Source organism: Rhinolophus ferrumequinum, chromosome 22 (genome assembly GCF_004115265.2).
Source record: "Rhinolophus ferrumequinum isolate MPI-CBG mRhiFer1 chromosome 22, mRhiFer1_v1.p, whole genome shotgun sequence".
Classification (NCBI taxonomy): Eukaryota; Metazoa; Chordata; class Mammalia; order Chiroptera; family Rhinolophidae; genus Rhinolophus; species Rhinolophus ferrumequinum.
The window spans coordinates 16,790,576-16,803,021 of record NC_046305.1 but is presented as its reverse complement, the minus strand read 5'-3'; the positions used below and the strand labels follow the sequence as shown (position 1 = coordinate 16,803,021).

General features: G+C 36.6%; 1 protein-coding gene across 1 annotated transcript in view; it reads right to left on the bottom strand.

Annotated features, from left to right (window-relative positions):
* Positions 1 to 12,446, bottom strand: part of HMCN1 (hemicentin 1) — a 398,555-nt gene that overhangs the window by 165,818 nt on the left and 220,291 nt on the right. The window contains exons 21-28 of the mRNA XM_033093361.1: positions 11,613 to 11,772; positions 10,845 to 11,013; positions 8,967 to 9,094; positions 7,213 to 7,485; positions 4,852 to 4,947; positions 2,219 to 2,413; positions 1,024 to 1,154; positions 718 to 865 (exon numbers count right to left, since the gene is read on the bottom strand). Of these exons, the coding sequence (XP_032949252.1) occupies positions 718 to 865; positions 1,024 to 1,154; positions 2,219 to 2,413; positions 4,852 to 4,947; positions 7,213 to 7,485; positions 8,967 to 9,094; positions 10,845 to 11,013; positions 11,613 to 11,772 (1,300 nt within the window). The remainder of the gene's footprint in view (positions 1 to 717; positions 866 to 1,023; positions 1,155 to 2,218; positions 2,414 to 4,851; positions 4,948 to 7,212; positions 7,486 to 8,966; positions 9,095 to 10,844; positions 11,014 to 11,612; positions 11,773 to 12,446) is intronic.

Sequence of the window (12,446 nt, the reverse complement as noted above, 5' to 3'; positions counted from 1 at the left end):
AGGGACTATTTTTAAGGTATAGCAGTTCATGCATGGTAATTTTAATGCAGCATCATTCCTAGACCTCACTGACACCCCTTTGCCCATTTTGATGTGCAAAATACTGACAAGAGAGGAAGTCATTTTATTACAATGTAAACTCATATTGGCAAACATAATCTCACACACTCTAAAGTTTTAAATTTAGGATTACCATTAAAAAATTTAAAATGTTTCATACCCCAATTTATTACAGCTACTACCCACTCCCAGAATTCTCCCCCCCTTAATTAGAATCAGGGCTGAGGTGATTTAGTCACAATAATTAGAATGCAGGGGAAGGTGGATTTTCTACCTTCCCTAGTTCAAGTACAATCTGGCAGCTTCAGGAGATGTTGATAGCATGAGTGAATTTCACTCTGTATCATCGTATATAGTTACTACCCAGAGAATTTCCTGCCAGCCTAAATGGAGAAGTTGACAAAAGTAGTAATTTACTATTTTATGTACAAAATAGACCAAATAACCAAAGACTTCACTGCATGATAAACAATAAATCCCTTTACACTTTCTATTTCATATGGTTCCTTTTAACCATATTAAAGACAAAAATAACGATAGAGTGATACGAATGACATTTCTCCTATCAACTTTTTATCTCTTTACTCTTTCAGTCAGCTCTGTCCTATGTAAGAAATGCATCTGAATTGTAGTTTTTTACAAGCATGTTTTCCTCACCTAGCACATCGATGTTAAAATACTTCTGCGAGGTGCCTGCCACATTCATTGCTTTGCAGGAATATCTTCCCGCATCCTCTGGAGTGGCTCTGAAGAGCTTTAATATCTTCCCATTGTTCACAATCTGAACAGTACTGCTTTCGGTCACCTTTAAAGGCCAAAATGGTCAGTGTTATTTCCAGTCCTAATAAAAATGCATAATTAAAATCGAAGTAAAATTTCGATATTATTAAGAAGTCACAACTGAATGATTCATTTGAGAGGCAGAGGTGAAGAATGATGTAGATTTTGGATGTCTCCACTTACCTGGACATCATCTTTGTACCACATAATGATGGGAGATGGAGTACCTTCAACTTCACACAAGAGATTGGTCAGCTGATTGACCAGCACAGACACGTTTGTTACTTGGTCTTTATCTTTAATTACTGGAGGGACTGCAAAAAGAGAGGAACCATGGCTAGATAATTTTATTGTAACTATTATTTAAACAAATTCTGAGACATGTGATAGCTAGAAAGGCTGGTCATATTTAAGCATGTGCCATAATATAAAGTGAAAAGTCTCCACCAATATGTTTCTAAGTAACCCTTATTGAATTTTTCCTTTAATTATTATTTCAGAGTTTGGAATTAGGGATGAACTTTAGGATAAATTTAAAGGAGAACTTATGTATTCCACATACCACTTAAAATACAAACTCCTGGGGTCTTAATAAGTCACATGGGGCTCATTACTTTCCTGATGGGAATGAATATTGCCCAGTGGCTATGAAAGTCAATATCCATCCAATTTTAAAAAGCACATACCCTTTGACAAAATGAGAAATGTATAAGATTTTCACTGAAGTGTTATAATAGCAAAGAATTGGTAACAACCTGAATGCTTACCATTAATAGAGAAAGGTCAAGAAAATCACGGTACAACCATAGAGTGGAATGCTATGTAGGTATACATAAGAGCTAGGAATATTGAACAATCCCCAAGATAGAATTTTCCTTTTAGTGAAACAGACAAGGTGCACAGTAATGGATATAATGTTCTACTATATGTGTACCTTTTTATACATAAAAGAGGATAAACTATATATTCAGATTTCCTTGCATATGCATAAATATTTCTGGGAAGACAGACAGACAGACAGACACACACACACACACAGAAAGAGGCATGCACTCACACACATACATACAAAGCTAATACTTTCTTTCCCCCTAGGAAGGATAAGTACAGATGGTTCAGCTCAGGGTCATGAGACTTTTGACTATGTATCTTTTTCTACCATTTGAATTTTCAATGTTATAAAGTCTCAATAAAGATTTACATAAAATTTTAAGGCAAATCAATCAGTAAATAAATGTGATCAGATCACCTGTTTTCTGTTTGATAACATTTCTATTCATTTTAATATTAAATAATACTACATTGAGAGAATAACATACATAATTTGAAAATGTCACATATTCAATTATGTGATTTTAGCATTTTTATCTATATTTACCATGAACTTTGAGGTTATATTTTTTTTCGGTGGTCCCAGCTTCATTGATTGCCACACAGATGTACTCCCCATTGTCATATGGTGTAACAGAAGCAATAACCAACAAAGTGCCATCTTCCAAGATAGAAACACCGGACTCTCGGCCTGTCAGCTCTCTACCATTCCGCAACCATTTGATGGTCGGTTTGGGGGTACCTAAACAAGAAATTAAAGTCTTATGATATTTACAACAAAATTAGAAACCATTATTAAATATGTAAGTATATTAAGGAGAAATAAATTTTTTTCTTATGTCTGTAATTTGTACCCTAACGTAAAATGCTACTTTTTAAGATATGTTTCCTAGCATGGAATTTTAAAGAGATTATGGTATTTAACACCTCTAATTCCTGATTAGTTTTAAGAGACCCGTGGCCTCTAGTGTAGAGTTTGATCAGAGTTGATTTATCGAGATATACAGATGATAGTAAGCAAAGCAAAGCATTTTCTTGAGTGAGTTCATGGAAAATGACTCACAAGGACTAGATGCAGGGAGAGTTTTTTGGCTGAAAATAAAGGAAGAGCAAAAATATGATACTATCATAGGAACACAGCATGACGATTCCCAACCAAATAGAATGCATAAATGATAAAAAGAAATTGAGCTCTATAATTCACATTTCAAATAGACCTGATATAGTGGAGATGAAAAATTTTAATATCCACAGGTCTCCTGGAGATCTCATGCTGTTAAACATAAGACAATAGAATAATTTTTGACTTTTTATGCTGAAAAGAGATTTGAGAAAGCAGTGAGCAGAATTAATGTCTTGCATTTATTTATGACCAACAGAGTAAATGAAAGTGATGTGCTTGTGAGTACAAGTGATAAAACCATCCTAAAGTACATAATGAGCCAATGGACATATTGGAAATAGACAAACATTAACTTTGTACTGAGAATGTTTATTTAGGAAACAATGTGTCAGGCACTATTATAGGTACTTTAAAATTTACTTCATCCTATAAAGATATAAAGAAAGTACATTAAATAAAACTAATTATTGCAAAAGACATTGTTAATCTTTTATATTAAAGGATAATAAAAACTATTAAAGAATGGTCATACAATCAAAGACAAGTAAAAAAATGGCAGGAAAATACAGAATGTGTGATTAAGGCTAAACTCAAATTGAGTTAAGGACTTAAAAGTGACTGTGAACAATATATTTATGAGAAAAATAAATTTAAAAATTTGGCCTATTTCATTGTGCTGACCGTAAAACATGGACGGGTGAGAAAGAGAAGGTAAAACTGATGGACCGCAGTTGTCTATATTGTCAAGGAAAAAAGAGGTGTGACAGCCCACTCATTCTTTTATGGATTTCGGACTCCTCAATTTATATTTGTTGAGTTAATAAATGAAAAAAAACAAATGAGCAAGCAAAGAAATAAGTTGCATTATCTTTAATTTATAAATGGCAGAATAGCCAGTGACAAGATGAAATTCACAAAAGGAAGTCAAAACAGCTTGAAAAGGGGAAGTCCAAGCCAGCTTAGCAGTTAGGGATCCAAGTAGAGAGCAAGGAACAATACGGATCACTGGCATGGGGCTAGCCATAGGGAGTGCCCACATATTTCCATGAACTTAAACCCTTCTAAAGGTTTCCTCTCCATTCTGTGCCTTCCTCCCTACCTGGCTCTGGGAATAGTTACTGATACTTCTTTTGATATCTGAAAAGTTTGTTATAGTTATCTTTTAAGCTAGTAGAAAATAATCACTGGTGAGAACTACTGTTGAGAGATGCAAAATCTTGCTGCGGAAACAGAAGCAGCCATGAGGACCTTCACTGGGGCTGTGTCCAAGAACAACTGCTAAGAGGCACACGTAGGGGCGCTAACGCAACCAGCGATATGGACACTCCTCGCGGTTAGGGAAAGAATACTGCTTGGTTTTTCCAGAACTGCTACAAACCCATTTGAGTCATTGCAGATAAATGCATGTGACCGAGAGGATATTCTTAACTACCTCCTGAGCATCCAGAATAAGGGTAATAGCGACAGTGCCTCTCACATCCCCCTGAGGAGAGATAATAACAATCTTTGGCCAGGAAACATGGCAGATAGAAAACCCAGAAACTCAGGGAGAGAGGGGTCTTGAATAAGTCTCTGAGGGCCAAGTTACAACCTGGCTCTAGAATTCCCAGCACAGGGTAAATCTAAGAAAAGAGGTTTTCAGAAGAGAAGTATCCAGAACAAATAACGGGACAGTCCTCATTTATATTTCTCACTGAGCAAGATAAATGTGGAATATCTTGAATAGCACTAAGCTGCCACATTTTAAAGAGAAATCTTGTCAAAATGGAATGAACTAAGAAGTGACAGGAAAGAGTGTGAACTACATGGAAAACATACTAGATGAGGCAAGTTTGAGAGAATGTCAGGTCTTTCCATGGAAGACAATACAATTCCTAGGAGGGAATTTTACCTCTTCTGAGGGCTGTTATTGGAAAGCGGGATTAGTTTCTATTATGCCCAAATGTAATAACAAGGACTTACAAGTGGAATTTATAAAAATGATGTTTTGGGCTCAATACAGAATTTGAGGACACTGTAACATCACGCCAATGTCTGTATGTCCGAGTTTTACATACCTTTTGCGGGACATGGAAATGCAATGCGCTGATTGGCCACTCTTTCTTGGAATGGAGTGTTATATGGAGGTTCTAGATCTTCCAGTGTAGGCGGTTCTATTAGAAAAATAAATGCATTATCACAGGCTATCCTTGGGAAATATCACTCCATGAAGCATCATCAACCACCTACATCAGTGAGTTGCTATCATTCCTGATTCTTCTTTTAAATACAACTCATATTTCTAACTGCCAGGTATTTCTACCTAGATATGACCCAGGGATCTAAAACTCCAAATGTCCTCCCAAAAGTCAATATTTCATGCTTCCTACAATCCTGTTTGGTTTCCTCTGTTCCTTCAGTTAAGGCATTATGTTCTACCTGGTGTTTCTTAGGACGTTCTCTCTTACTCCTGACTTCCACATCCAATCAGTCACATAGTGCCACATATGTTTACATATCTGTATCTTCCTCTCTATCCTTAGGGCCCCCACTTATTTCAAACCCTTACTTTCTCTTGCCAGAACTATTTCAATAGGCTTCTTATAGGTGTCCTTTTCTCAAACATGTGTCTATTTGGATTCAGATTCTACAGAGTCCTCAGAATATTCTCTCGGAACCACAAGTCTCATCGTATGGCTTTCCTGATTAAAATAATTACTTTTATTCATTTTGGCTGTAGGATAAAATTTCACACCTGCTCTTTCTCCAGTGTGCCCTCAGTGTATCCAAATTCTCTGAACAGCCTCACCATCTATTTCATGAATAAATTGGGGAGTCATTCCATCTCCTTCATTCCCCATATATAACCTGTCACCATTTCCTAATGATTTCCTCTCCTAAATATTTTTTTTGAATCCATACCCTTCTTTCTCCAAGTCCAGCTATCATTATCTTTTGCCTGAACAACTTCAAGTTTCCAGCTGTTTCCCCTCAACTTCTCTGGCCAAATTATTCTGTTCCCAAAAAGTGACCTTTTAAAATCCCAATCTGATGCATCACTTCTCCAGGAATAAGGCCTCTAAGTCTTTTCATTGCACTTAGGAAAAAGTCTAAACACCTTAATCTCGGTTCCTAGGTCCTGGATAATCTGGTTCATGATTATGTGTCCAGCTTTACCCCGTATCAGTCAGCACACATTCTGGAATGCAGCCAGCTGTCTTTTATTGGTTAATTTATTATTTACCCCAGTGTATCCAAATATCACGTTCCCTCCTCTTCATAGTCTATGACCTGGAAGGTTCCCCCACCCCATCCTACTGCACCCGTGCCCATCACCTAATATACTTCTACCCATCCTTCAAATCTCATCTGGCATGTCCCTACCCTAAGGAAGGCTTCTTCTTTGATTTATCTTTCTGTTAAAAACTTATATAGCTATTTCTACCATTTCATGATGGCACTAAGCAATTTGTTGTAATTATGAGATTATTTTATAATGTCTATCTTCCTATTCAACCATAAATGTAAGCACTCAATAAAGTTTGCTGAGTGAATGAATGAACTGGACAAGCTCTCCAACAACGTCCTAGCCATCCATCCAAAAAGAATTGCGATGAGCCTGGAACGAAATACAAAGTACTCTGCTAAGTACGATACCTGTTTATCTCTTCTTCTTCTTGCCTCTGCACTGGTATTCTCTCTGACTAGGAATGCTCTTCCCCCTGATTTTCACACGGCTGGTTCCTTCTGGTCAACAAGACCTCACCCTAAATATGATCTCCTCAGAGGAGTCCAACCTGACAACCTAACGTAGCCAACTGCTGGAAGCATCACCCTATTTTAATTTTTCTACCCAGCACCTCTCACGATCTGCATTTGTTATTCATTTGTTTGCTCGCTTTCTGCCTACTCACAGTAGAACAGCTTATAAAAGCAAGTGTTCTGCCTTTGTCACTACTTTCTCCTCACTGCCTAGAACATGACAGACACCTGGCAGGAGCTTGATAAATATTTGTAGCTTGAAGGAATAAACAAGGCTGACATCATTAGAGAGAACAATAGACCTAGATTTCCTAGGGATCAATATTGAAGGCACCCAACCACTAAGATGCAAAATCCTGCTCGAACCAACTCTGCCCACAGCTTTTCCCAAACCAAATACCGCGAGTGGGGCACTTATCTAAGATTGTTTCCATCATCTACATTATCCATGGCAATTTCATTTTCAAAAATAAACATACAAAAATGGATGTAGGTTTAGTAACAGTATGTTTTCGTTTCTTTCTGGAATGGTTCTCCTTTCAAAGTTAAGTAAAGGAGTCATAAAAGTTACATAGAAATCTTCCGAAAGTGATCCAAGACTATATTTTGTATAGATTTGAGGAGTTTTTCCCACTCCCACCCCCACCATACATATATTTTCCTATACCAAAAATCACCTTGGACATGAAGTGTGATTTCCGTCTCATCACTGCCTGCAATGTTGGTAGCAACACATGTATATATGCCGGCATCTGAGAGCGTGGCTTGATTGATGCTTAACGTTCCATCTGGATTGCTAATGTGCTGCCCTCCATCAACCAGCACGGCGCTTCCACCTCTAAACCAGGTGATTACAGGAAGAGGCGTCCCTTGAGCATTGCATGGAATGTCCGCTCTTTGACCAACTTGGACTTTCATAAGTTTAGGGCCACGTTGTATCTTTGGAGGAACTAGAAACAACTGAGCATTACTAATCCAATTTTTAAAAAAATTCCTTCCTTTTCTCACTTTAAATTTGTGCCCTTTCCCATGAGGCAGCATGAGACGGTATAACTGTATCAGGATCGAGACCCAGGCCACTCACGGTGTGATGTTGGGCAAGTTAGTAAATTTCCTGAGGCCTGCTTTCTTGACAGTCCAAGCAAAATTACCTCTTCAATACCAGTACAATGCAAGGATGATGGGAAATAATGAATACAAAAGTCCTCATTCGAAACTTGAAGAAGAGCAAGCATTTAAAAACGTTAGGTTTCGTTTAACTTACAAACAACTGAAGATTTAAAACCCTCTTAAAAGGCCATCCGGATAATTTCTATAATATAAGAGAGTAAAACAAAAAGCATTTCTCTCTGTGTGCTTTTAGATTTTGTAGTCTTTGTGGAACATTTAGCCAGACAGTAAGAAAAGTTTCTCATACAAGCCTTTGCTAATTTCATAGAAGAAAATCAAGATAAGTCTCTATTATTTCTCTTTATTTACCTTCCTCTAGAAATTTAAATGAAATCATTTATCAAAAAACTGGCAAGCATTATTGGTTTCTACAGGCATTCACTGTGTGCGAAAGAATCAAACTGATTCACAAGGATATAATTAGGATTTATGTACCTTACGTCCCTCACGAGCCCCCCTCAGTCCTTTCTTTTAAACTTAATATTTAACCAATACTTTCTACAGGTTGTCACTGACAACTTTATAAGGTTGATAGTATTATTGTCATTATTTTATAAAAGAGAAAACTAAAGATAAGAGAGGTTACTAATACGCCTAATGCCCTAGAGCTAGTAAACGAAGAACTCTCATCAGATTTCAAATCTCATGATCAATAGGAAACTATAGTAGTGATTAATCTGAGAGTGAAGTCAGGTCAATATTATCAGAGGAAATTTCTTACAATATTTCAATATCTGGCACCTATACAATGTCTGGCTTAAGAGTACGTACTCACCAAATACATATTGGTGGAATGAATAATTGGACAGACTATGATAAATTGAGAATAAAACAGACTAACTAGAGAGTTTTAAAGCAAAGAATCCTAGGAAGCGGAATGTTTTCAGTTTAAACAGTGAAAATGATATTTAAGTACTATTAAATTATCCTTTGAGAACACACATTCACGTCTACAGAAATCCACCCATCTAAACAAATTTTTATTACTGTACATCAACAATAGTCATAAATGAATGTGGACATCTAGCAAAACTGAGATCCTAAATCTTAGTATTGTTCACTTGAGGAAAAAGGGGAGAGTTGTTTATAGAAGGAAGATAAACTTTTCAAAGTAAATAAAGGAAAATCATGTCTCAAACTTTAGAAAACTTTTCTCTAATTACTCTACACACATTTTGGAAGTTAACCTACAAAGAAACTGGGAGGATGGATTTCCCTTTGGCCAGTACACAGATATCTGTGCCTTCATTTCAAAACTCACCGTGAACATTTAATTTAACTGACTGAGTGACATTCCCAGCAATGTTTGTGGCAACGCAAAGATACATCCCACTATCTGAAACGCGGGTCTCAGTGATCTTCATTGAACCAGAAGGTAGGAATGTGTGTCTAAAATAAAGAAACCACATAGGAGACTATAGAACATGAGAACTTAAATATCCCGTGTGCATTGTGAAATTACTACCATCCAAGCAGTTTTTGAGACAACTCTCCCATTTCAATGTCATTTCTATACACCTTAAAAGCCAGTTTAATTTCATAATTATCTAGTGTATTCTGTATGATGTTCTTGAAAATACGAAATCAGCGTTCTCTTTCCTTTAAATCTAATCTAATGGTCTGAAACCATCAAATTGTGCATCTCTCTGCTTTATTAAATTGCAAGTACAAAGCAAATGTATACTTTAGTAAATTTTAAATATATTTTGAATACTTTATTGTTCTTTCTAAAAAACATTTAAAAATTTAGCACGTTAAAATAAAGGCAAAAGGAGATATATATGTATGTAATTCTCAAATATATATTGAATATATTCCTTGTATAGAAAAATAACATAGTGGGTTGAATCAGACCTACATATAAAAATGTCATTATATTAATTGTATTAAAATAGCTTTAAGGGGGGGCAGGTAGATCTACATAATATCAAGAATTTCTTATAAAACTAAGAAAAATAAAGTGTGCTGCTGTCCTAGACACAGACAAATGGGTAAATAGTTAAGCATAAAGACACTCCCCCAAAAGAATTAAGCATATATAAGAACTCAACAAGTACTATGCGATATCAGAGGTGATATTAAAAAAGGTAGGAAAGGATTGGCTATTCAAAAATGGTGCTGGGTAACTGACTCACCACATGGGAAAAATAAATACATAAAATTAGAGCACTACTTAATACAACGCACAACATAAAAATTCATATGAAACTTCACCGTTATCTGTAATATGGAATTTCTTTTATATAAAAATATTCAAAGCAAATATTTTTCCAAAGGAATAGTAAAATTATGTAAAGCAGTTCTTACTTGTTTATTTTTTTCCTCAGCAGTGGTAGTGGAAACTATAGCAGTGTAAATTTGTAGCTTCATAACAAGTCTAACAGACAGTAGCTAGAAACTATAATTCTTATTTCACCAGTAACTTATGGCAGGATATTGAGTGAAAACAGTAATTGCTACCATTTCTTCCTAACTAGGGACTGGGGCTGTGGAATATATGTACATTATCTTATATAATCCTTCAGGTAAGTATTATTCCCATTTCATAAACAAGACATCTGAGGTTCAGAGAGATCCACTAGAAAACTTGCCAAAAGTTTCAGGCAAGTTTTATTTAAGTGGCAGAGTAAATTGAAACATGTACCTGCATGGCAACAAAGGTTCTGCTCTTGGAGGCTCTGGCATTCTGCTTTCCATGTCACTTAGCATATCGAATATATTGTCTCAGGGGCTCTTCATTTGTCTAAGGGTTTCATCAAGATTTTTACAAAACCATCTAATGATGTCAAATCCTAGACATTCGAGTACCTATTGTGTTTTGTTCTCCTATGGGATTAATGGAATTTTATGTGTAACATGCACTTTGTGTTAACATGAGTCAATGTAAACACATGTTCTATCTTTACAACTACCTTGTAAGATACACCCATGGAAAATTATGGCAAAGCCTACTGTTAGCATTTGTGATAGTAAAGAATGATTTGGAAAGCATATATATTTTCTAAAGGCTCGAATGTATGTGTGAATTACCTCAAATTCAAAAGTTATTTTTTGAAACATTTAAAAACCTGAATAGGTACAACTATCTAGTCTGAGAAATTATGTTTTCCTGTGTTGCAATTCGTCCCAGGTCTCCTACCTTGGAGAGAATGGCGAGATGAGCTGGGTTTCTTTGGCCCAGGTAATTATGGGTGGGGGTAAGCTCTTCACTTCACATGGAAGTGTCACCTCTTCCCCAGCGATGACGGAGATCTCAACAGGCTTGTCAGGGGACAGTCCTCGTTGATCTCCGAACACTCTGGGCCTTACTAAAATAAACACATGTTTTGGAAGGGAAATAGTACATTGAAACATTTAATTTACATTAAAATGTGGACTACAAATATTCTTAAATAATTGACAAAAAGATGCTGTTTATTCCGAGGTTTTGGGGAGTATCTAAAACTTTCCATTAATATATTTATTGTGAGAGCTGAAAGGAGAATGATTAGAAAGTTTCCCTTTTTAGCTTCTCCTTCATGACACAATGAAGAAGTCAGCTGAAATGTCCTTTAGCGTTTGTCATCTGTACAAGGAACCCCTCTAGGCAGAGTGCTAACCAACACATAACTGAGGTTTGGCTTTGTGGGGAGTTTTAACTAACTGGTGTTTTCTGAAGACGGTTAGATTCAATAAACACACTCTTTGGGACAACACCGTCAAATTTTTCCAAAAGGTTACACAATTACTCTCCTTTTAAATTTGAATCTAAGTAAAGGAGATGCTGGTTAACAGTTAAAATGCATTTTTGTAAAACAAAATTCACTTTAATGTTACCCTCTCTCTGGTAACATTATTTGGGAGAGAAATGAGAGTTTTGGCACAGACAGACCGTGTCAAAGAAAAACATTCCTCCAGGAGCTCTCACCATAGACGGTCAGCTGTACTTTCCGTTTGGCATAGCCGGCTGCATTGGTGGCGGTGCAGACGTACTCCCCACTCTCTTCACCCCCGGGGGACACCACATACAGACTTCCGTCAGCCCCTGCAGAAAACTTAGCACTGCTGGTGGAAATCAGCTCGCCTTTCTGCAAAACACAACAAAGAGCAAAGTATTTTTTAAGATAATAAAGAGTGACTTCATGTCTGGAAGAGGAAGAAAAAAAGATCTCCAAGGGGGGAAACATGAGATTAAAAACACACTAATTTGAAGAAAGTTATTTGTAAGAAAAAATTAAACAAATAAAGCAAAGGTGATATTTCTTCACACAAAACTGTGTCCCCTTCATGTCAAAGCTATATAGTCAATAAGATTGTGATAGCGCGGTACAGTGTCAGATGGTTGCTGGACTTATCATGGTGATCATTTCTTTAGGTCTATAAATGTTGAATCACTATGGTATACATCTGAAGCTAATATAATATTGTATGCTAGCTATATTTTAATAACATCTTTTTTAAAAATGGAGGGGGTATTGGTCATAGTAAGGGATGAGACAGTGATTATGCTCAGCCAGGCACTATTTTGAGCACGTCTCATGAATTAGCCATTTTAACGCTCACAATCTTATGAGTGGGAACGATGACAATCCTCACTTTACAGAAGAAAATATTAAAGCTACAGGGATATGTGGAATAACTTGCCCACGGTCACGGAGTCATTCAGTGGTCGGCCTGGAACTCGAACCCCAGCACGAAGGCTTTGAAGCCCAAACTCTGAACCTCTGGGCTTGATCACAGCACAAAAGCCAGACTGGAAAGA